This window comes from Neomonachus schauinslandi, chromosome 9 (assembly GCF_002201575.2).
Source record: "Neomonachus schauinslandi chromosome 9, ASM220157v2, whole genome shotgun sequence".
Lineage (NCBI taxonomy): Eukaryota > Metazoa > Chordata > Mammalia > Carnivora > Phocidae > Neomonachus > Neomonachus schauinslandi.
In genome coordinates this window covers 43,673,211-43,698,055 of record NC_058411.1, presented here as the reverse complement: position 1 = coordinate 43,698,055, position 24,845 = coordinate 43,673,211, and the positions used below count along the sequence as shown (strand labels likewise).

At 48.8% G+C, this 24,845-nt stretch overlaps 1 protein-coding gene across 2 annotated transcripts in view; it reads left to right on the top strand.

Annotated features, from left to right (window-relative positions):
* Window positions 1-21,124, top strand: part of SAMD4A (sterile alpha motif domain containing 4A) — a 200,229-nt gene extending 179,105 nt beyond the window's left edge. For both annotated transcript variants that reach the window (XM_021701453.1, XM_021701452.1), the window contains 5 exons: window positions 1,651-1,769; window positions 6,042-6,243; window positions 7,602-7,728; window positions 15,337-15,420; window positions 20,886-21,124. In XM_021701453.1, the coding sequence (XP_021557128.1) occupies window positions 1,651-1,769; window positions 6,042-6,243; window positions 7,602-7,728; window positions 15,337-15,420; window positions 20,886-20,914 (561 nt within the window). In that variant the 3' untranslated portion in view covers window positions 20,915-21,124. The remainder of the gene's footprint in view (window positions 1-1,650; window positions 1,770-6,041; window positions 6,244-7,601; window positions 7,729-15,336; window positions 15,421-20,885) is intronic.
* Window positions 21,125-24,845: the final 3,721 nt, after the last annotated feature.

Here is a 24,845-nt window from a genome sequence, read left to right as displayed (position 1 = left end):
TCTCACTCAGACTTTGGCAGAAGCAGCCAGTCAAAAGCAGACTCTGTCTGTCCCTTTCTTTATTCATCCAGCAGAAATGCTTGCCTTTCAGTCTTTCAGAGGCATTCGTGTATAATTGGACACTCACCAAGCATTGCCAACAAATGAGAAGGGACCACAAAGTAGAACCATGTCCTCACCTTGTAACCATGAGACCATCCCACCATGTACCTTGTGCAGTGTCTGTACCTCTTTAAGGAGGCATGGAGTCCCTTGGTTGGGCAGTCCTCCTTGATGAATATCCTTAAAGGCATCTGGCTAAGGTCATCTAGGAGGAAGGGGTTTGCAAGTCAGTAATTTTTTCACAATATAACTAACATCTTTTTGCTTTTGTTCACATAGCTCTCCTGTGTTTAGGTCCTTAAAGATTAAATGTCATCGGGAGAAAATTAAACTGTCATGTTTTCTCTGTTTAAGGAATCTGTTTCCTTTATGGGAAAGAGCCATATAGTCTGTTACTCTAAGTAATAGTTTATTGCTACTTAAAGGATTTCATGTCTTATTGACAAAACTATATGGGTATGTTATCTCCATCACTGTTACTGCTGATCAGTCAAACCTGCGGGCCCTCCCACAGCTTGTGGACCTTGGTTTTAGGCACCTGATAGGGCATTCCTATATTGCATGGAGGGTCCTCAAACCATCTAGAACGCCACACGTCCATGTTCCATTTGCAACGGAATTATAGGGCACTTGCTGCAAACATCCTCTAGACTCCTGTCCAGATGTATTAAAAGGGACCTGGGAATCTGCATTTAATAGTCTTCTTGAGGGATTCTATATCACAGATTTGAGCGTCTCTGCCTTGGGGACTCATAACCCCTGTAAAGTCCTTCCCCGGGCTTCCGTGTACACAAAAGAACACATGATATAGATTACAGTGTGTTACGAAGTAGGCAAAACACCCCTCAATGCCAATTTTACTGAAAAAGATTTGAAAAGGTATCAGATCTACTTGTTTTCCTAAACTTTAGTAGGCAAAGTTTAGGTCCGGATTGGTGCACTGGGGTTTTTGTAGGGAACGGGGCCCCTTAACTGGAGATTTCTCAGCAAAGCCCCATGCCCTACAAAAAACCCAGGGTACCAATCCTGACCTATAGTATAGTGTAGTGTAGTGTAGTATAGCAGAGACTATACTCCATTTTTTGAAAGCCTGCAGACCACTCCAGGGTGACCACGTGCCATCAAGCAGATTGATTTTTGGAGTGGTTTAGCATTTCCGTTGATTACAAAAATGCAGGGGGGCGTGCAAAAGCCAGAATATTCAACAATCCATTTTTGCAATTCATTTCTGGTTAATCTAGAGAGTCCAGAGTAGAGTCAGGAAGAAGGGGAAGGTGAGTACGGATCTGCCAGAAATGCAACCAAAAACAAGCGTTGTCAAAGGCTTAATGCACGTACTTTCCCAGGCACCTCCAATGTCAAAGAACTTCAATTGTCGGTACAGGTGGCTTCCAAGTGAAACTGACTGCTGTTTGGACCAGGTGAGAAGCAGGTGAAGAAAAGGCAGCTGCAGAGACTCTGATGTCCGCCCCCCCCCCATTAACTGCATGTTCCTCCCTCTAATGCCAGGCTGCGCCACCCATTAAAAAGTCCTGTTTGTTTTTGCAGGCATTTACAGAGACTCAGAAAAAAAGATTGTTGTCATGGAAACAGCAGGTGCAGAAGCTCTTTCGGTCTTTCCCTCGGAAAACCCTTCTAGACATATCAGGATATCGACAGCAAAGAAAGTATGTTGGGATTTCATTCTTCTTAATGCATGGTGGTTCCCTGGTGCACCGCGGCCTGCCTGGGTTCCTGGGCAGGACTGTGGCGGGGCACCATTCCTTGTCCACAAGGATGCCCTGTGGGGAGTTCCAGATCACACTCCTTAAACAGATGGAGTCAGGAAAACGCTATAGAGAGAAAACGTTCCCAGAAAAAGAACTGCACATGATCTTTTGTAACGCATTTTACATGATCAAAATGATGGCATTAGTCCAGATGGGCATCAAGGGGAGATGGGTATGATTGAAAGAATGCCCGCAAAACACTTTGTGGTTTGTCCACAAAAGGGGGGCCCTGAAGGGACAAAAATGGGTTGTTCTAGCAGCACCTTACGAGGTAGTGTCATTTCTTTCTCCCTTCTCGCTGCAGACTAGCTAATTATAGTCGGTGGCAGGGTGAAGAGCCCAGTGCTGGTCTATTTTGGTCTGAGCTGCAATCTCAGAGTGGAGCAGCACCATTCTTGAGTTTTCATAGTACTTCAGCTTCTTGGATGCGGTTAAAAATAAGCCTCGTTGTACTTTAGAACCCATTACTTTAATCTGGTTTTAAATGGAGGAATCCAATTGCATATTAAAGGTGAATTACAGCGACAATCCAGGGGAGGAATTTAGGGGGGTGTGGGGGTGAAGCCTTCAGCAGTGACAGGCAGTTGGGGGGTGACAAAAGAATGATGGTACAAACATCATGAAAAATCAACTTTCCGTTTTACATTTTTAAACATGAGCAAATAAATAATTTTTTCACCTGCACCTGGGAAGTTCTGAATTCACTTCTCAGTGCACATATAGAAGCTCTGTGTTGTTAACAATTTTAGCATTTATTTGCAGGAGTGTGCCTTAAAACACCACTGTTTTATATCATTTGAGGGAGATAAGGATAGTTGGGATTTATGAAAAGTTTTCATTAAAGAGTAATGGAAAATTTGAAGTGTTATCACCTTCCAGTATATACAATACTGTTATTTATTAAACAAACATTTAGCACTTCCTGTGTGCCAAGTGGTATCCAAGCATTTTAGGAATATTAATACATTTAATCCTTGCAACTACCATATGAGGTAGAGTTGCTATTATTAACTCCAATTTACAGAGGAGTTGGTAGGCAGTGGGTATCCAGGATTTGGACCAGGCAGGCCAGCACCAGCTGCAGAGTCAGTGATCTTAACGCACTACACATGCCAGGCAGCTCTCATGGTATCCAGCTGATGCACAGAAAACACAATCAGGCAGAGCGGCACTCTGTACGACAGCTCCCTGGCTCCACGCTCTCTGGGGTTGCCTTCCCTGGGGAGATGGGCTGGACCATCTGTGCACCCTGAGGATCCCGGGGGCCCAGGTGAAAGGCAAGGCAGGCTCATAGGCCTCCTGCCCTAGGGACTGTCCCCTTCCCAGGCTCACTCTCTCTTCTTGTAAGGGCAGCCATACATCTCTCAAGTGAGAGGACGAGGTTCCAGACCCCTCTTGCAACACCAGGCCCTCAGGAAGCACATTCGAAGAGGAAGAAGGAATTTAGAGGATAAAGAGAAAGAACTTTTAAGCTCTTTGCTTCTCCCAGAAGTGTCATCCCCTGCCTCTGTCGGCTCTGCTTTGTCCTTGGTCCATATCAGAGTCCCCATTAAACTTGACCTCTCTAGAGTGTTATTAACTAATGTGTGTATTGGGCTACCCAAGGCTTGCCATATTGGAATCTTGATGGACCTGTTTTTATTGATTAGATAAGAATGAATTCAGTCTTCAGTTGTGGATGTTCAACTGGAAGTTGCTAAACTCTAGAAAAATCATTTGTTCTCATAAGTATTACCTCTGGGACCTTTTTATGCTATTAATTTGCTTTGAAGTCTTGTTTTTCCCATAATGCAAAGGTAACTGCAGCCCAGCCCCTGCTTGAATTATCACAAATACCAAATTAATTGGTTCTTATTAATCAGCCTCTTCGTGCACGTAGATTTCAAGGTAATGAAATCATTTGGCTAGATTTAGGAAATCAGAGAAAGATACAGATGGGCAGAGCAAAAGAATGAGAAATGAAAACTTACTAGTGTCACTCTGTTCTCTCCCCAGAAAGAATGATTATGTCATTAAGCCTAGTGGTCTTAAGTAACCCTCAACAACTCCGGCTTTGTAATAACCAACTAAGGATGTCACAGTAGGGTCCCGCAGTCATTAGAAAGATGGCCTAGCCAAATTCTACCCACTATCTATCCTGACCCCAAAATGTTCTGGGCTCTACCTGCCACACACAGCCCAGTTCATGCGTCCTAACTGTAGGAGTCCCTAGAGTTCTGTTTCTTTAGTGACTAAGTGTCCCATAGCAGAATCCTCTGCCCACATGATATCAGCTCAAGAATATAATCTTGCCTTCCTGGAAGCACAAATCATTTTAGCATCACTCACTGACTACTGTATTTTGCATATGAAACAACTTTTAAAAAATCCAACCAAAAAGGAAAATTAGCAAAAAAGCGATCTGCACTAAATAAGGAGAAGTCTTAGAATACTGAATCATCTGCCAGGTGGCCAATATTCCAACTTCAAAAACCAAAGGACAAGATTTCATAGCTTAAAAAAAACACCAACCACTTGATCCTTGTTTCCACCTATCATGGATCTCAGACTGTCCTTCCTCCGAAAGAGGTCTCCTAGATCATATGAAATTACTTTTACCCCCTCCTGGCCCAAATTTCTTCTTTCAAACCAAAAAAATTTAATGTTCATAGAAAGAAGAAGGTGGGGGAGAAAGGATGAGCTACAGACCTAGAGCCCATTAGTGTCCTTCTCACCACATGTCGATGACTCCCTGACAGGAATCAGGAACCCTTTCCTTGGCCAAAAAAACCTAGAAGTGGAAAGACACAGGCCCAGAAATCAGTTGCAGCCACCTCACCTGTGGAATTCTCTTCCCCACCCTCTTTCCCCCTAGGAAATGTAGGCATTCTGGGGAGAAGAGAAACATTTTCTGAGATCACCTAATGGCTTAGACCCCCGCCACACACACACAATTCTCTTTCTCAGGAAATGACTATTTTGCAGCACACCCTCCCCCAACCCCCATCATCTTCAACTGGTTAAACTACGTCAGCCTGGTCTGCTGGAGTCCCCGCACGGGCTTGGTACGGACCTCCCCTGTGTGGCTGGGAAAGCAAGTCTGTTCCATCTTGTGGCCGTTGGAGGTAAAGCATTTCAAGTTAAACATCAGTGAATGACTAAAGCTGACTCTTCTTGGAAGGAATGTGCTGGTTCCTGAAACCCTACTGGCTGCTGTGTACCGTCCCGGAACCTGAAGCATGTTGGAGAAGGAGTAGTTCTTGAGCGCTGAGGTCACTGGAGAAGTGGGAGCACAGTGTCTCAATGCGATGCTAAGGGTCCCTGGCGGCCTCCCTGGGGCCATGTGGGGAAGCACGCGACCTCCCCGTCTCTCTGCAGCAGGGACGGCCTGTGGAGTGGGGAGCTGTCGGTGTCCTAGGTCCAGAGCCCTTGCAAACATCATCATCTCCGTTCTCCTTCCCTGCTCTCAAGCTGGAGTCAGAGCCCCAGACACGGGGTCAGCGCTTCCACAGGGAGAAGCATCCTGGTGGCAGAGGCCCGTTCGTTCGTTGGTTCATTCAGCCTGCATTCACTGTGCCGGGAGCTGCCGCAGGCATGGGACGTGCAGGACCGCTGATTACGTAAAGACACCATCTTTTCTCTCCTGGAGCCTCCATCCTAGCGGGGCTCACAGGCTACTCTCTCCACGTAGGCAGACATCAGAAACAGACTGTGGTGTGACAGAAGGCGCACTGGGCCTGGCTCTGCTGCCCTTGTGCTGTGTGTCTTCGCGACGGGCACGTGAGTGCTCACATGGGAGACCGCTGGGGGGCACCCCGGTCAGCCTCCTAGGCTCGTATTTCAGCACCGTCGCCAGCTGCCCGTGTGACCTTTGCAACATCGTGAAGCTCTCTGTGTTCGTCCTCCAGCTGTAAAAGGGGGTAGAGCGCCTACTTCATGGGGTTGTCGTGAGGACTGAAGAATCAGTGTCAAAGTCCCGGCGTGGTGCATGTGATAGTGCCTCTCAGATGTCTCTTAGCTGTCATTTTAATCCTAGCCCTCTCCTGACACACAACTACCCGGTGCCCCTAGAGAGACCCCGTAACTGGCAAAATGTAAGCAGACTCCAGGGAGGCAGCCCGCTGGCGGCCTGGGGTGTGGGAAGAGCTGAGGGTGACTGACAGTCTCTCGCTTCTCTGTCCCCTCTCACAGCCGTGGCTTTGGGCAGTCCAACTCCCTCCCGACAGCCGGCTCTGTGGGCGGCGGTATGGGCCGACGGAACCCCCGCCAGTACCAGATCCCCTCCCGGAACGTCCCTTCCGCCCGCCTGGGCCTCTTGGGCACCAGTGGATTTGTCAGCTCCACCCAGCGCAACACCACAGCCAACCCCACCATCATGAAACAAGGAAGACAGGTGTGTTCTGTGCCTGGGGGGGAGGGTGGGCCGCCAAGCTCAGGGCCAGAGGCTTCGGGACCTATCCCTGCATGACCCCAAGGTGAGCCGGAAGGCCAAGGAGGGCTGCACGAAGATACAGGTGTCCCTGTGCTCAGAGGTAACCAGTTGTTTGCACTCTTTCTCTAGGAGACAGCACAATGCCACGGCTGCACCTGCCTTCGTGGGGATTTACTTAGGATGCCCTCTGGCCACTTTGACCTTTAACCTTGGGGGCCCTGCACCTGGGAGCCTGTAGGAGGAAATGCAAGACCTTTTATTTGCCTTGCTCCTTGACCTGCCCCTGCAGACCTCACCACCTCCCAGATCTGGGTTCCAGAGGAGCTTTAGCATCCAAGGAGCTTTCTTAGCCTTTTTATTCATGGCAAAAAGCTCCTTTGTCACAGTCCGCAGCTGTGGTGGAGAATCCAAAGAGGAGCCTGAGAGAGGCGATCAGAGAGAGAGCTGGAACATTCTCCTCCTGTTCAAGGCCAGGCTGCCCAGAGGTCTTTACTGTGTGATTTAGAGCTGACCTCTGTCCCAAGGCTTCTCACCCACCAGTCCCATTTCCCTACCCTGCCCAGTGCCTTCCATCTGTGTGCCCAGCTTTGTGGGGTTCTGCAGGTTGGGGCTGGGATTAGAGGGGCACAAGTGGGTCTGGATTGTCATGAGAAACTAAGGGGTGATGGATTGGTTTAAAAACAGGAAAACAGCTCCAGGCAAAATGGGCAGGATTTACTCTCCAGAGCATACACCACAGGGTGTATGAGAAAGCCCCACTTTCTGACCGTTGTGGGAAGCCCCACATCAGTTCAAGAGGAAGTCACCACCAGGACACCCGCATAATAATAAACGCAAGCTAAGTGTGCAGCTCACTGCCAGCTGAAAGATGCTTTTTTTCTCCCCCTCGCTTTGTAGTAAGTTGTAAGAATCTCAAAAAGAAAATCAAATGAGCCCCGAAATAGTTTGTGCTCTTCGTTGCAAACATTTATAGAACTCTTTCCATCTCTGAAAAAAAAAAAGTGGTAGGAAAAGCAAAGGCAACAAAAGGGATAAAAAGAGTTTGGGAGATGGTGAGGGAGAGAGCTGTCCAGATGAAGCTGGGGCTTAGAGAGGCCTGGGGCTTGGAGGGGGGGTGGTAAAATGAACGGAATCTAAACCCCCTCTCTATAAACATGCATATGGGTAGCACGAGCCTGCAAGCCCTTTTCCAGAAGTTAGCAAAGAGTTTTTCAGGGCTATCTGCCTCTTGAATTCTGGCTGGCGGCCCTGCTCCGCACCCCCTCCCCTGACCCCAGGGTGTCTGCACTAATGGTCCCCCCCTTTGCATTTCTCACTAGAACCTCTGGTTTGCCAACCCTGGGGGCAGCAACAGCATGCCAAGCCGCACCCACAGCTCAGTCCAAAGGACCCGCTCGCTGCCCGTGCACACTTCTCCACAGAATATGCTGATGTTCCAGCAGCCAGGTAGGGCCCTGCACTTGATCTCTCCCTCTCTCCACCCCCTGACACAGAGGGGAGGCCAGGACGCCAAAATAGATGCCCCTGTGAACCCAGCCGGAAAGTGCTTAGCCTCGACTGTCACCACGCATTCTTTTGAGCTTATAGAAGCCTTTCCTTTTTTAAACTGCCTTGCCAGCATGAATAGCGGCTCGTTGGCTGGGAGCCAGCACATGGAGCCCCAGAGTCAGTTGCAATCTGACGGGGATATTTTTGATACTAGTCATATTTCTAGATTGATTAAACCAGAGAGATCACTGGAGGGTATTTGGGGGAGTTGGGAGGGGTTCCAAGTGCAGTGTGCGTGTGTGTGTCTGTGTGTACTTTGGGTGTATGTGGGGGATGTGCAGAAAGTGAAACAGAGAAAAAGAAAACTTTGACGGTGTTGACGCTAAGAGACTTACCCCTGGTTTGGGAGCACCTTGCAAACATGACTTTTTGGAGCGGCCATCTTCCCCTTACTTGGTTAAACAGCAACGTGGTGCGCTTCAAGTCAGCTGCGCCTCTCACTGTGCCTCCTAAAACAGAGTCACCCGAATGATACACAGACAACAATCGCTTGCACACTTTGTCTATGCAGACAGGGACCTCGTAAGAGTCCATGAGTAATATAGAGCCATGCAAACAATGACTACATCTAGCTTGATGACCTTCTAAGTGGGAAAATCAGACAGGTTACAGGTGTTGTACCTGTAGGAAAATACCCACCCTCGGCAAGAGACATGTTCTGTACAACAAGTCTTACAGGAGTTTAAGGAGAGGAAATGTCACTGTGCCCTCGGTGGGCAAGAAACCTTTTCGGAATTGGAGCGGAGCTTCAGCGGACAGAGTGAAGGAGTGGAAAGAGGAGGGTGGAGCTTCAGGCAGAAGGAGACAAGGGAGCAAGACCGCAATCATACCACATACCTCAGTGAGTTCCAGAAGCCATGGCTGAGCCAAAGGGTCAGGCTGAAGTAGCATCGAGTAGACCAAGGGAGCTGGAAAGATCGAGGCTGATGATGGGGGCTCTGAACCCAAGGCCGAGGAACTCAGACCCCAGCCACTCTCAGTGGGGAATGTATGGAAGATTTTGAGTAGGAGTGTGCCTGGAGGAGTGAAAGGCAGGATGAAGATGGGGAGACACCAAGGAGGAATGGGGAGGTGAGGAGTCACCACAAGGTAAGGTGTGTCAGGAAAGGAAGAGATGGTCCAGATACTTGTTTAAACTTGCTTCTAGACTTCTCGAACTGTTCCTATTTGTGCACGTTTGTTTGAAAGCTCCTTTTCTCTGTTTTGATACTTGTAGCTTCCTGGGAAGAAATAACTGATAAAATTTGGGGGTTGTGAAGGTCTTCTTCCTGGGTCATGTAGTCCCAGCCTCTGTTTTCATGCAGAATTATGTATAATCCACTCTCAGTAAAAGCGAACCTAGATGAGATTTGAAGACATCCTGGACACGAGTAGACCTTTCACCTTGAACGTATCCTTCAACCCTGACCTCAGCCCTGGGACTGCAGCCCAGCCACCCTGCAGCCTCACGGGAGCCCTAGCATAGCTGACCACTCTCCTCCTCCTTCAATCCCTATACACTTGTGGCCTCCTTGCTCCTCTCTAACCTCTTGTCTCTTCCTTTGGCTTCTTCCAGGTCCTCAGTCCTCTGTTCTCACTATACTTTCCCCACATTCTCCTGTCTTAATTGGGAAGACCAGGCCCACCAGGAAGAGCTGGGCCATCCCTAGGAGGACTCTTTGAGTCTGTAGATACAGATCCTCCATCTGTACCTTTGTTGCTTGCGCATGCTCAGGGCAACCATGACCCTAAGATCGTTTCCACCCTTTTCCCAGAGTGTTCCCTCTTGTTCCCATTGTTAAACAATCAAATAATACAAAAGGGCTTTTAAGGAAAAGTGGCTGTCCCCTTCCCCTCCCCCTCCCAGCCCACGGTCTCATCTCCCAGAGACAGCCACTTATAACGATTTTCAGTTTTCCTGGTAGTTAACCCAAAAGTCTCTAAATGATGTTCTTTGTATACTGGACTTAGAACTCCAGAACCCTTGGGGGTCTTTTTTTGGAAAGAGGGGTTCAATTAACCTCTAACATAAGCAAATAAACTGGTGGGTACTGGGCAGGAGCCACTCCTAAGCCCTGCCCAGCATACTCAGCCCATGCCTGGACATGGTCATGAAGGGCAAGGCAGGGGTTCCTGGCTGAAGGGAACAGAGGCTGCAGAAAATCACTGCCATGGGAGGCTCCTTCGTCTCCAAGGTCATCCCTGCCCCTGGCAGATCAGACACTGGTTTTCAAGACCCCAAGTCATGATCAGAACTCTTCCTTCTTCCTGAAGAGGCAGCCTTGTTCACAGGGCAAGCCTGGCTAATTGCCACAGCCAGGCCCAGACGAAGTTTTGTCCTAGACAGACGGGGTCTCTCGGGGATGGGCCTTGCCACTCAGAGCAGCACATCCTTGTTAGCTCAGCAGGGGTCTAGGGGCTGGCGGCTGTGGGGGCAGGAGCAAACTATAAGTATCGTATCAGGGAGTCAAAATCAGGAAGGCAGCGAGTGGCTTTCATCTTTACACAAGCAATAGTGGTAGTGAACACAAAATGGGGTAGAGATGTGTAACCAACCCTAAATTAGAACCTCAGAAAACTGTGTTACAATACAGCAGAGTGGCTTCTTCTGGACCATTAGATGTCTTCAGAGCATCCACTTTAAACCAGATGGGTAAATCTTAAAGACTACAATTCATTTGAAGAAAGTTTGATTCTGTAAACTTAAAATACTTCCATTAAAATGATGGAAAATTTTAAATGTCTCCAAAGAATATCAAGAAGTCCAGGGGCTAGAAAAAAGCCCCCAAGTTGTATATCCATTGATCAGTCACCTGGCTTGAATTTGCAAGATGATCTCTTCTTTCCTGGATCTACAGGATTTGTGGGCCCCTTGGAGGCCATGTCAGGGGTGGTTTTTTAAATTATTCCCACAGGAACAGATTTTAGATATTTCCCAGGACAAACCAGGAGAGACACTAAGTGATTGCTGCGTCTCACTGGCCTCTGCCATGAGTAAGAAACACTAAGCTGGTCCTCCCAGAGCAAGGCGGAGAGGGTCTGATACACTCACCAGTGGAATGACTTGAGCTCAAAACAAGTGTGGTGCCTGGTGTGGTCACGTTCCCCCAAAGGCAGGTGTCTTCCCAACTAGAAAATTAGTTTGGAAATTGCTTGCAGAAGGACTGCCTTATCTTGGAAGCAGATCAGTTCCTGCTGACCCAGGCTCAGCCACCAGTGGGATCCAGTCAGACAGGATCTCAAAACAGCCCTGGTGTAACACTGAGAGGCCACAGAGGCTCCTCACCACCTGGAGGGCCTGACAGGAAAGGGCCATGTATCTGTTCACCATAGCAAACCTCCCCTGTGCACCAGCTCATGACTGTATTTCTTCTACCATCAGAATGCTGCATACCTGGGAGCATAGTGTCCCAAGCTGTTATCATTCATTGCCTCCTTAGTGTGAGTTTCAGATTCCTTCCAGAGAACTGCCTTTCAAAAGAGTGGGGAGAGGGAGAGTACCATCCATACAGTGGGTCCGTTAGGGGAATGGAAGGGGCTGCTGTGCAGAGGAAGAGACCAGAACAAGGACCCTCTTAAAGTACCTAATGCACATTTGCTCTCTGCCTTCTAGTGGGCCAAGGCAAACAATCCTGCTCAGGACTGGCAGATAATAGGTAGGGAGGTTGGTGAATGAATCAACTGTATCACAGCTGAGAACCCAGCTGGGCCTGTACTCCCCTGTCTCTGAAAGTCAAATTGAGAGAGACCAACCTAGGTCTAGATGGTACTTGTAGGTCTAGAGACCTAGGTGGTACAATATTGTCTTATACCATATTCTCCTCACTTTTCTTGAAATTGTGGGTCCCAGAGGATTTCCACAGTACAAACGTCTTCAGGTTTAGGAACAAGACCACCAGAGAAAAGCTGTGTTCCCACAGCAGACTCAGGGGTACGACTGATTACTCGTGTCCCTCTGTCACTCGCCATGACCGCCATGACCGTCTCTGCAGTTATCAGTCTGGCTCTCTTTCCCTGCCCACACTGATTTCTTTTCCTTCTGTTACTACCCTCCCCCGTCCTGCTTGGCTCCCATCTTCCCTGCCTCCCTTTCTTCCTTACACCCCTTACCCAGTCTGGATCCCACTTCTCCATCCTCTGTCCTGTCCTCCTCAGCCTCTTTCCTGATTTCTCTCCTCCCAGCAACCCCACTTCTCACTTAACTTGAAGCCTTCCTTGTTATTTAACAAGTGGCTTCGGCTGTTATTGGCAAAGTAGAATTCTAGAGGTTTTTCCTAGAATACCCCATTTTTTATTCTAAAGTTCTAAAGATGCTGGCCTCTTCACCTCGGCCCCAGGGACTGGGAGAGAGCTACAGAATTGTGCCATAGGTGCCACACATGTGAGACTCAGCTGGGATGACTGGTTCCTGCCAAGAAAAAGCCACATGGGCCCCCCCGCAGGTGGACCCTACAAAAACACTTCATTAGGAATGGGAAGGTGCTCCCTTCTAGAATCTTCTTGACCCTGTGCCTGAACATGAGGCTCTCTACTTGTGGGACTTCTGAAAAGGCACAGTTAAAAAGATCTAGGTCAGCCTAGACCCTGGGCATCCTAGGACTGAGGACCCTCACTAAATACTGGAATGGTCTGATGGTCAGGGGAAAAATTCCTGGTTCTCAGAGATGTCATCTGGGTTAAGGAAACAGGCCTGCTTCAGGCAATGGCAGAGAAGGCTCAGTTTTTCCTTTTTGCCTTACTGACAACATAAAACTATGTCTACCTGGCCCGTTACAGCTGGGGGCCCAGGCTAAATGCAATGAGCCCTTGCGGTAGCAGGAGCCATAGCAAGAACTGGCCTGGTGGGTCGTGTGCGCCTGGGTGGCGGGAGCTGCCCAGAGCTGCTTCTCTGGGGTTTTGAGAGTCCTGCCCACCCAAGCCACACGTGGCTGAGGGCTTCCAGCCTGAGATGGAAGCTGTTATCCACCCAGCTGGTCTCCCTCTGTCTTGTATGTGTGGGGAGATGCCACGGATCTGTTTTTATCAAATACACAATTAAAAAGTCACACTATTAGGAAACTCTGGAGTGTGAACATATGGGCTTCTCCCAAGACTTAGAATTTTTCGGAGCCACTCTGCGAGTGGTGGGGGTCGTGACACCCTAGCACACCAGAGGGAAGAGCTGAGGGAGAAAAAGCAACCATGCCAACTTTCAACCTAAAAGAGCAGCCACTAAGGTTTGGAGATTCTAGAGCGGAGAGCCCCGCACTTCTCAGCCCCCTTTTTTGAACACGCAGTCCTAGGCTTGGAAAATGGCATTTTGCTGCGTGTTGGCAAGAAACCCTGCAGCTGAAACACTTCTCTCCAAATGTCGAGCATCTTTATTTATCCAAATCTTTCCACAGTGTTTGTTTAAAGGGGAGTGCTAGAGAGTAAACTAAATTTTACAATGAGCATATGGATGGTTATAATTGCTGAGAGTTTTTTTTTTTTTCATATTTGCTAACTGGCTATATATAAAACTGTGTTTCTATTTTATAGATTTCACACCCTGAAGGCTGCTAATTTTGCATGCATATGATTTTCACATGAATGGATGAAAATACTAAAATACTCTTCCCTCTGGATTGTCTAATTGCCCCGACCCTACTCTGAGAGCAACAATGGGTGGGGGTGGGAAAGACCCTTCCATTCTCCCTGGCTCCTGGCCGCCGGAAAGCCCAATCGTCCTCTGTTCATGAATTGGCACCAGTTGCCTTTCAAACCCATTGACGCTGGAATTTGTGTCAGAAAGAACCCTATCTGCTCCCCAGTGCTTTTCGTATTGATCCATTTTGCCCATCTACTCAGAATTTTAAACAACAGAAATGACGTCTGCCTCTGAATTAGCCGATAATGGGGAACACAGATTGCAGAGAAAACCTAAATGTATAGCTCATCAAGGAAAACAAATACTTTGGTTTAGCCATTGGTTTCAACTTCCTATCCCACTAAACCACCAACCCCTAACCTCATTTGTCATCCCGCCCACCAGCCCCAAGTGCCCCCTGGTGGAGATTTAAAGGAGCAAGGAAATGGCCTGAAGCTTGGGACACAGGATCCTTTCCCCACTTACAGACTGAAGAGCTAAGGCCCAACAAAGAAGAGAAGTTTCCCAGAGTCGCATATGAAGACAGTGGCAATGTTGAGATTCCCAGGCCCTCAGAACATATCCCACTGCTGATTTTTGTCTGCCCCCCAACCCCCATCGTAGGATTTCACAATTCTAAGCTGTCAGAGCTTCCACTTTTTCCTCACTCAATAGACATGTGTGAAGTGTGCCAGCAGACCGTGGCTGGGTATTATGGGAGATTCAGAAAGAGATAAAAGCACTGTTGCTGTCTGCAAGGCGCTTCCAAGCCAGTGAAAGACCCTCAAGAGCTTCCCAGGATGAGGGATGGGGGAGGTACTGACAGTGAGGGCCCCAGGAGAACAGAGGAGAAGGCTCCTTCGGGCTGCTTCCCACTCGGGGGGAGGAGGGACTGGAGCCTGGAGAGATAGGGAGGGTCCAGATGGTAGAGGGGGCTTTGTGGTTAGAATGCACACAGCATGGTCCCAGGCAGTGAGAACCCGCCCAGCAGACATCTCAGACCTTCTAAGTGGCTGGAGGCCGCGAGCACTGACTGGCGCTTATAGTCGCTACAGCATGCAGGAGAGTACCAGCTCTGGAGTCAGACCCCCATGGGTTCTTGTGTTAGCCAGCCAACCTGGCCAGTCACTCTGAGTCCCGCTCAAGAACTGGGCACTTGGCACAGTCGTGGGCTCAGAAGAGGTGCTCACCAATACTGTGGTTTCCGTTTCCTTGTAACAAAGCAGAAATGCGCCAAGCCCGCTTCCAGGCCCAGGGAGCAGCAGAGCCAAGTCCTGCTCCAATGAAGTGAACATGGAACTGGGGGCAGGCAGCAAATAAAGAATGTGCCAGATGTTGGTGACAGCTGTGGAGAAATATAAAGCAGAGGAAAGGGATAGGGCTGGGAAATTTCTGCTCATCTCTAATGTCCTTTCTAAAGAGACAGTAGAGCCAGAGCCGTGAAGGCAGGGAGAGAGAAAGTCATGGAAACATCCAGGGACCACCATTCTGGGCAGAGGGAACAGCAGTGCAAAAACCCTGGAGTAGAAGAGGGCCTGGCATGGAACCAGGGGCGGCGAGAGCTGTACGCAGGCAGGGGTTAATAAGGGCCAGATCACGTGCGCCTTGCAGGCCATGGCAGGGGGTTGGCTGCTATTCAGATGGGAAGCCGCTGGAGGGTTCTGAGCAGAGGCCTGACAGACTCTATGACCAGCTATTTTCAGTTACGAGTTTTCTTCCAGCCGCCAGTGTTCACAATGGACTCTGCGTCTAACAGACTCATAGGTTGGTTGAAACCAGAGTGTAACTTACCTCCGTGAGGATCCTCACAGTCCTGTGAGTCCTTCCGGGGTGGAGCGGGTGGAGCCCCACAGCACCGCGCACACCTTCTCCTTGTTCTCAGAGTCTCTGTCACCAACATAACCCTTTGTCCCTTGCAGAATTCCAGCTTCCTGTGACTGAACCGGACATCAACAACAGGCTGGAGTCCTTGTGCCTCAGTATGACCGAGCACGCCCTGGGAGGTGAGTGGGCCCTCCTGCATTTTACCGCATGCCTGGGAGAACTAGCAGCCATCTGCTGTCTGCACTCTGCAGTAGCTCAGGAGGAACGGGAAAGGCACAATGAGAGGTGGGCAGGGGACAGAGCGAGAGAATGGCTTCAGGCTGCCGTGGGATCCCCATCAAGCCGTACCACACCAAGTAGCCCACGACGCCCTGCTCCTCCTTTTCTGGGAGGTGAGTCAGGGACCTGGAGACCAAGGCTGTCCCTTTTCCCTCAGAGCCACCCACCCAGTGCACACTGAGGTCCTACTGCAGCAGCTGTGCCAGCCAAATGCTGGGAGCTGGAGGAGTCAGAAACACAAGACATGGCTTTTAGTGGCAACATCCCCCCCCCCCCCCCCGAATTGGATCCTTTCCTTCTCGGCACTAGAGCTCCCAGTCTGGTCCAAGCATATCCCAGCTTGTTCTAAAAATAGAATTTTTGAAACAAAAATCCCTGCTTGTTTTTGTATCTCCCTGTTCCAAATGGCTTCCACGATGCCTGGAGCCCCAAGCAGTCTGAGATGTCCCTCCCAGTGTGACAGGGATGGTCTAGTTCGATGTGCCTATGGGCGGCAGCCCCACAAGGAGCGCCAGAAGCAGCTGGGTGGTCCCACTGTCAGTTTGGTCTGAAGCCCTACATCATCACCAGAGCCCCAGGAGGCCTGCAGTGCCCTCCGGGTACTAACCAAGTGCTTTTCTCCAGCCCAGACTCCGCACCAGCCCTGGGGATGTTTGGCAGGCAGAGGAGAGATGGCCACCCCTTCCTGCCAACCTCCGGGAGGCTCTGAGTCAGAGAGGCCTCCTGTGACCCTTCCCACCAGTCCTCTCCAGGCGGGATGTGCTCACCCACCCTGGAGATGGGCGGTCGGAACACCTAGAGCCAAAATGTGCGTTCTCTGGCCATGGTGGGGAGAAAGGCTGCTGACAGTTGCTCCTCCGGAGAGCTTGGTCCTCCCTACCAGGGACTTTTAGATTTTTAGTCCCTGCAAACACAGTCTTATCCTAACACCAAATATGAGACCAGTAAATGCTCTGCTTGGAGCAGATTGGAAAGCAAGGACTGTACCTACCTGACCTCAGCTGGGCAGGGTTCTCCACAGCCCAAAGGCAGGCTCCACTCAGTACCAGAAGGGAGCTAGCTCAAGGCCTCCCAGGGCTGCTGACTGGAAGGATGGTGGGAAGGCACAGCTCCTAATGGGTTCCAGGAACCCCATCTGCAAACACTGCTCTCTCCCTTGGCCACTCATATCCTAGAAGCTTCACAGCATCATTGGTCCATCCCTGGCACCTCTGTGGGGAGGTGCCACCAGGTCCTCTTCTCCAGCTAACCAAGGAGACTGGGTCGGCACACTGATAGCCCCTGATGAGTAATGGGAAACAACCCAAGGGTCCATCAACAGATGGAAATGGATGAACGAAATGCAGACAGTGGAATATCATGCAGCTTAAAAAGGAATGAAGTACTGATCCATGCTACAACATGGATGAACCTTGAAAACATTACACTAAATGAAAGATGCCAGACACAAAAGGCCACACGGCGTACAATTCCACATAGGAATTTATGAAATGTCCAAAATAGGCAAATCTATAGAGACAGATGGTATAGTTTAGTGGTTGTCAGGGGCCAGAGGGAACTGTTGAGTGGAGAGTGACTGATTGATGGGTACCAGATGAAAATGTTCTGGAATTAGATAGTGGGGATGGCTGCACAACTCTGTGAATATACGAAAACCTCTGAATTGTACGCTTTAAAAGCGTGAAATTTGTGGTATGCAAATTATATCTCAATTTTTTCAAAAAGGGAAGCCTCCCAGACCCTGAGAATTCAGACCAAGCTCAGCCCACTGCGGGCAGCCCAAGCTCCCTCCCACCCAACCATGGCTGGTGGGTGAGGAACTCCCGGGCCTTTGAGAGTCAGCAAGGAGAACTGACCTTCTCCCCCAGGGCTTGATATATCTCAGATAATTGGCATGTTGGAAGCCCTTATCAAACTGCTAAGTGCTAACATTATCATCATTAGTAGCAAGAATGCCAAATGCTCTTTATTAAAGGGAGGTTTTCATCGAAAATGCTTCATTTTTTAGCTCATTCTTCTACTTTTACAGAAAACCTCTCTGAACTGATGGTTTTTTGCTAATGTTTTCATCTTGTTAATCTCCTAAGCCTTTTTATTGCTGTGTTTTTCCTCAATAATACGCTCTCGTGGGAAGCCTCGTAAGCAGTTTCCAGAGCAGAGAATGCAAATTAAGTTCAGGGTGGCCCAGTTGGGCACAGTGGCGGTGAGCCTCCCACATTAGGACTGCACCCTTCTGCTGGCCCACCTCGTCCAGGTGCTGGGAAGATAACCTTGCTGGGGACAGGACAGAATGCCAATGAATTAAATCATTTTACAGGAGGACAAATAATTAGGGAGAGGAAAGCAAAGTAAAAGAGGTTCCTCTGCCTGTGTCTCAGGACAGGAGGGGAGGGTGGCCAAGTTCCCAGGACACCACATCCTACGACGGTCTTTCTACTGTGGCTGGTCCATGGGCCCCAAGCCTTGGCGGCCCATCCTTTTGCACGGACATCTCTACTCTCAGTGTCCTCCACTAAGTACAACCCTCCTGGCGCCAGTCTAAGCCATTTCTCTCTTTGGCCTTCCCTTTCTGTCTTTTCCTTGCCCTTCCCTTGGCCCCTCCAACAGAACCCATGAGGAAGCCCAGGAGGTGGGTTGCCTCTGCCATCTTGGTTTGTGAATCTTCATTTAAGGCTTTCATCTGGCTCTGTTGGGCCTGCTCCTGATTGGTGGCTCCGGGTATAAAGGAAGACTCAACACCAAGCCTGGCTGCTATCTTCCTCCTGCACAGGGGTTATATGGGCAGGAACAGCCACGGCTACAAAAGCAAGGCTCCTCCAAGCAGGACAGAGACTGCAGTGAATTCTACCATAAAGAGGAATGCCCAGTCCACTCTCTGATGCTCCAGGATTCATGTTTTCACATGATCCCCTTGCCGTTCCTTCTCACCTTCTTTCCTTATTCCTTCTTGGGACTTAACAGCCTCACTTTTAGCTGATACGGAGACTTTGTGCAAATTAGAAAAAGACTCCACTTTCTTAAGATGCTGTTCTGCCACTGATTTGATGTTTGTCATAACAACTATAAAACCTATAATGAATACATGTAAATGGTGCTCCCTGGAGTTGTACACCTTGCACAACTGTAAATGGTGAATCTGGACTTACCTGTTGGTCATCTCCCTGCAGATGAATACTGTAACCCTTGGAGGATGAGGCATAGGCTCGGAAGTCAGTGAAAATGCAGCTTGGGGTTGGGTTAGTTGAGATTTTCATGTTTCTAGCTCCCCACTTACTCACTGGCATTAATGAGGAGGCCAGTGAAACCTGGCAAGAGTGTGCTCCACTCCTACAGACAGGGGAGCGACCTCTACACACCCACACGTGTGTGTATATTTACACGCACCCACTGTTTCCCATGAGCCGTTACCACCGCAGAGCCACCACAAGAGGCTCAGGTTAACACCGGCAGAAGTCAGAGAAAGATTACTGATTATAAGCTCACCTCTGGGGGCCTCTATGACTAATGGCCTGACTACCATAAACGCTCCCGGGGTCATTTGCTTTTCTTCTTTAAAATCTCTCCAAAAACCATATGGAAATTCATAGACACACACAAGTACAAATAAAATTGGGAAAATCTGAGTAAGATCTGTGAATTGTGTCAACATCAGTTTCTTGGTGGTAATATTATAGTTTTGCAAAATGTTACCACTGGGAGAAACTCAGCAAACCCGGAAACCTGGGACTGTCTCTTATAACTGCATGTGAGCCGACAATGATCTCAGTAAAAATTTCAATTAAACATTTCTCCTTCAAGTCCCTGCTGGCAAGACACCAGACTGGCACCACCCACCAGGAGGCCGGGAGGCCTGTGCAGTGGACTCAGCACTCCTCCATATCACTGAGGTCCTCCAGCTTCCCCTGAACACTCTGCCCCTCCCCTCTCAAACCTGAGTTCTGCCTACTGGATCTAGATGCTCCTCCTGGTAGACCAGGTTTGTGACATCAAGGCTTAGACCAGGACTTACCTGCTGATGTTTGGATATCAACAAAACCAGGGAGGCATCTGCATCCCTCCCTGGCCTTCATTTACTGGTCACTGAACACAGTCATTTCTACCTGCTACAATGACTCATCCATGCTTCTCTCTGCTCACTGGATAAGCCCCCGTCAGACAAGCCCTAGCGTGGGCCATTGTAGGGGCCATCCTGCCACCAGCCTTGTCTTTTTTTAGGTCATCTAACAGCTGCCAGAGAAACCATTCTAAAATCAGATCTAATTACCGCTTAGAATGCCCCAATTACCAAGTCCAAGCTCCTGTTCATAGTACACAAGACCCTTATGGCCTCATTCTGGGGATTCTCCTATAGTTCCATGTGTAAGCAGACAACCATAAAGGAGCTGGGCAGCCACTGGCTCCCTTGGCAGTCTGTCTCACTCATGGCCTCTGTCTCTGACCTGCACGTCCTCCGCTTTATAGCCTGGTCTCACCAACTCTCCATAATGTAGACACAGCCTGCATTGTGTAGCCTCAACATTCACCCACTTCCACAGGGTCTTTCAGTTCTCAGTGCCCACAGCCTCTAACTGTGGTGTCTACCCCTAACCAGATTCTTGAGACAGAGACGCTAGATCAGTTTGGGTCAGCTGCATCCCCCTGGTCTGTTCAGCTCAGAGTCACAACCACCTCATGCCCGAGCTTTCAGCAGGGACTCGGTGAGGGGGAGATGCTGCCAAAGAAAGGGATGTGAGCTAGACGGGTCCACCTGCATGTCCGTTGCAGCAACCCCCTTCCCCCGTTCAGCACATCTCCTGCCACTCCTCCATTCCCCCCATCCCCCATCCTAAACCTCGATCCAGCCCCCCAGCCCCACCATTTGATGACCAACATCACACCTATACATGAGCTGTATGCCCTCCCCACACCCTCTTCCTTTCCTGCCTCCTCCTCTCTTCTCCTACCAGCACCATCTTACAAAAGTCATTTCCTCTCTCTGTGAAACTATCCTTGACTTCCAGGGGCAACTTAAATCTTCCTTCCTCCATTTTTCCTGCTGTGCCTGGTACATACTCCATCGTAGCAATGATTACTCCTACATCCCTGTGGCTTTCCAGATCTGTCTCGACTAGGATGTGTGTACTTAACAGGGTGAGGACTAGGTCTCCTGTTTTGGTTCCCAGACTGGTTACAGTTCCTGGAAGAATGGCTACTCCGCAGACGTTGAGTGGGTGGGTATGTGAATGAATGAGTGGATGAATGGGTAAGTGTGGACTTCACCTGTCTTCAGAGACCAGGAAGCCCAACGTGCACGGTGTGCGACTAGGTGGCCATGAAGGGAACGGTTTTGCTCACCTGTGCCCATCATGTATTCTTTCTCTCCCAGACGGGGTTGACCGGACCTCCACAATCTAGAAGCTGAAGATGAGAGTGACCGCGCTGGCCGTGAAATCGACTGCTGCGGGTCCAGTGTCAGCCATCTTCAGGGTTGCACAGAATCCTCGGAGATACTTTGCAGCCTTTTTTTTCCCCTGGTCCCTCTCCCATTTTGATTTTGTGAGAGCGTAGGTCGTCCTTGTAAACATACCAGTAGACCGGGGATTGGTTATTTTGTCATTTGTTTCTGTCACGGGATGGCTTGGTGTGCGGGGTGGGGAGGGGTCTCTAGGGAAACGTGGGACTGGGAGGGGATGGAGAGGGAATGCAAGTGGCTTCTTGGATGGAGAGAGGGGGAGAAACGAACAAAAAGAGTACCGCCTACCGCCGTGAAAGAGCTGGGAGAGACGCGGGAGGGAGGCCGAACCCTGGGCCCGGGCGCCCCTCACAGCCCGCCTCCGCAGTCAGGCCCCAGGACGCAGTCGTGGGCTAGTGCGACCAAAGCAAGATGGCGGCCCGCCCTCCCTGCCGCCCGGATCGGCTTTCCCCGTGGACCCGGCTTGGGGTCGAGCCGCAGGAGAGGGCTGCACGGCCCCGGCGGCAGAGGGGGAACGTTCCCTCCAACAAAATTTCAGAGAAACTTTGATTTGTGTATTGTTTACATAACAATTTTAAAGGGTACATAATGTGTAAAGAGTTTGGATAGAACTTCTCTTCATACTATGGTTTTTGTAAAGGATTTGTTGATATGGATTCATTTTTTTCCTCTATTTTTGTAATAGCAGCAGGGTTGTCTCTTAAAATGGTTGCCGAGCCGTGCCTGCGGGGAAGGCGGACGCGTCACATAGGCCGAGGCGTCGTCCATCTTGAGGCCGCGCCTGCGCGGCGCGTGCAGGTGGGCTGGCGGGACGAGCATGTGGCTGGAAGCGCGGGGAAGGGACGAGGAGGACGGCACCGTGTGATCAGTTAGGGTCTGTTCGCAAGTCACCAAGAGATTCTAGAAGAATCCTGCGGCCCCTTTCTGGGCTGGATTTGCTTCTCACCCAGAGACCTCTCTCCCTCCCCACCCTACTGTGGGGTTTCATCCTGTCGCCCCCTGCCTCGCTTCACACACACACACACACACACACACGTGGGTACAAGTTCCACTGGAGGAAAAATGGTAAGGACCGAGAAAAGGCCTTAACGTCAGATAATGAGCTCAAAAAACCGCTTCCACTACGATTGTGCGCAGGAACCTGAGCCTGGGGGCTGCACCCCCCCTGGCTCGCTCACTGCTGAGGGAGAGGAGGAGAGCAAGACCCAGGACAGTGTATAACTGGTCAGTGAGCAAGTGGCAGAGAGAGCGTGCGGGGAGACATGCAGTCCACGTGGCCAGGCGGGCTGTGAAAGCAGATGTGGGAAAGGGCAGCTGCAGGATGGAAATGTGGTTCTCTCCACGTGTACGTCGGGGATTTGCTGTGTCGTTGGCCGATTTATCTATCCAGCCACACAGAAAAGAGAGAGAACCAGTCCTGACATGGAGATTAACAAACTGTGCTACCACAAAGTAATAGCTCTGTTTCTTAAGGGCAAGAAAGACTACGTTTGGGATTCGATGCAATGGAGGGTATTAAAGGAAATCAAAGAGGAGTTGTGCTCTGCACTGGAAAATTGGGTTGTGTAAATGATGGTATGAATGCTCAGCCAGAGGCGAGATCAGGGAGACGGTGTAAGGCCTGTTTATTAAATGGGTGAGTCTGGTGCCATTGCTTTTAGCGAAGTCAAAGTCGAAATTGAAGAGATCAGACCATGAAAATCACCGCGCTTGCTTATGGTTATTTAAAAAAAAGTTAAGTAAACACAGATTTAAAAGGCCTTAATGAAATCTAAACAACTTTCTTTTACCTTCGAGATTAAAAATGTGCACCCAATTCAGCCTTGCTTTTGAAGTTTTTTAAGGTTTGAAAAGGTGGGAGCATCTTAACTGTAGAGAGCTTTTAGTAAGCAGAGGGGGCTTGAACCCACTATTATCACATTTTACGTTAAGAAAACAGACCTCCCCTTGGGTGACTACATTCTAAACATGCAAATCCATGTGCAGAAAGAGGCAGCATTTTTTAGTTGATTTTTTTTTTTTTTTTAAACTAAGTGCCATTAACATTCATCCTCCACACCCCTTTTCTAAACAAGCTTAGTGTTATTTGGGGAATGTGTTGGGATGGACGATCACATGTAAGGCAGGAAGACTAGATCAAAAATTTTGAAGGCCAAAGGTAAGACCAGAGGGTTTGTGAAGGTGTTTTTTGGATGCTAAGAAAGTTAATAAAGAAGAAAAAACAAGGGTATTACACATCTCGTGGAGAAATGAGAAAGCATTCAGATCTGCTGCAAAACACATATATCCATAAAGACTTGGGTTGTTCAGAAAACAGATTGTGAACACAATCACATTAGCATGAATCCTTTAAAAGGAAGAAGACCTTAAAATATTTGCAAATCTGGATTTCTATTTATTCCTTCACTGAATATAGAAACAATGGTTATCTGATTATTAGAGATATTATTTTGGATATGTTACTTATTAACTTGCTATGGCTGGTAACCATGATAAAGTCTGTTATTAATAACAACATAATTCTTTTTTTAAAAAAAAAGAAAAGCTTATTTTTCATTGACTGTGTATAGATTTATCTACTTAGTTATGTTTTGCTATTAGTGTTTTAATTTTTAAGTTGAGTGTTCTGATAAATTTTAGGAGCCTGTCCCCACCTTATTTTGAGTCCTGTGTTGACTGCAGGTATACAGCTCAATTTTAAAATCCTAAAGCAAAAGAACTTTATTTATAAAAGAATCAAACAGTTGCATGCATAAGGCTGTGAAGTCGGATATTTAGTAATAAAGTGGCAGTGCCTTTTTTTTGTATTTACCCATTGACCCCCCAAATGCAACTGTTTTATATTAATAGTAAACACTAAAAATCTTAGAATAAAATCTATTTCACTACATGTTTTCCCCCCTTTTTCTGATTTAAGCAGTATGTATTTGGCATCTCTATACTGTCCTAGGGACAGTGGTGGTCTATGATATTGTTACCATGTATGATGTTTTATTGGTGCTTTTTATTCATAGTGGTTTCTTACCAGAAACAGTAGGAAGACACACATGAACTGTGTACAAGAATTGAAACATTGCTGCTGATACGTGTCTTTTACCACACGCTTTTTGAGTTTCACTTTTTAAAACAAGGGCCAGCAAGCAAAATAGACGCTGCTGGGCCTGCCTGCAGAGGGCGGCTGTTTGCACCAAGCTCTCAAATCCTGTGTATTGATGGTCCCTTTTTGGTACTCAGGATTGGAACTACAGCTGGGCCCCCATCTCCCATTCCTTTGAAGAGACACTGAGGGAAACAAGGTTTTCTTTTGAGGTGTCACTGGCTGCCTTTTACGGAATGGGAGCCTTGTCCGGGTCTTGTGTTCTTCTGCACCTCTTGTAGCGACTGCTGGTGCAAGGTTGGTAGACATGCATTCCCCGGCTAGCACCGGGATCCCCCCAGAAGCCTGGCTGGGGGAACTGAGCTGGGCTGAATGCATAGGCATGCAACCAGAAGGGCAGCGAGGGGAGGAGAAGCAGGCCTCAGTCTCGTTGGCCCTCTGGAGATGTCTGCAGCAGGCGGCTCCAGCTTGGGCAGGGAAGCAGCCTGACCAAGGCACTCGGGGGTGTGCCTGTTACAAGAAGGACCTGCGAAAGGATAATTTGCACATGGGGCTGTGATAACACTAATGTTGATTTTTTTTTTTTTACAAGTCATCAGAGATGTTGCAAAGTGAGTTTTATTTTTTCGTAATTCCTTTATCTTTACTTAAAGGTGAATGTGTATTCCTCTGGGAGGAATAGGAAGAAAACAGGAATGTTAATAATGTCAAACAGAAGACTTCCTCCCTCATTAATATATAACCCTCATGTATTTATGCCTAATGTAAGCTGACTT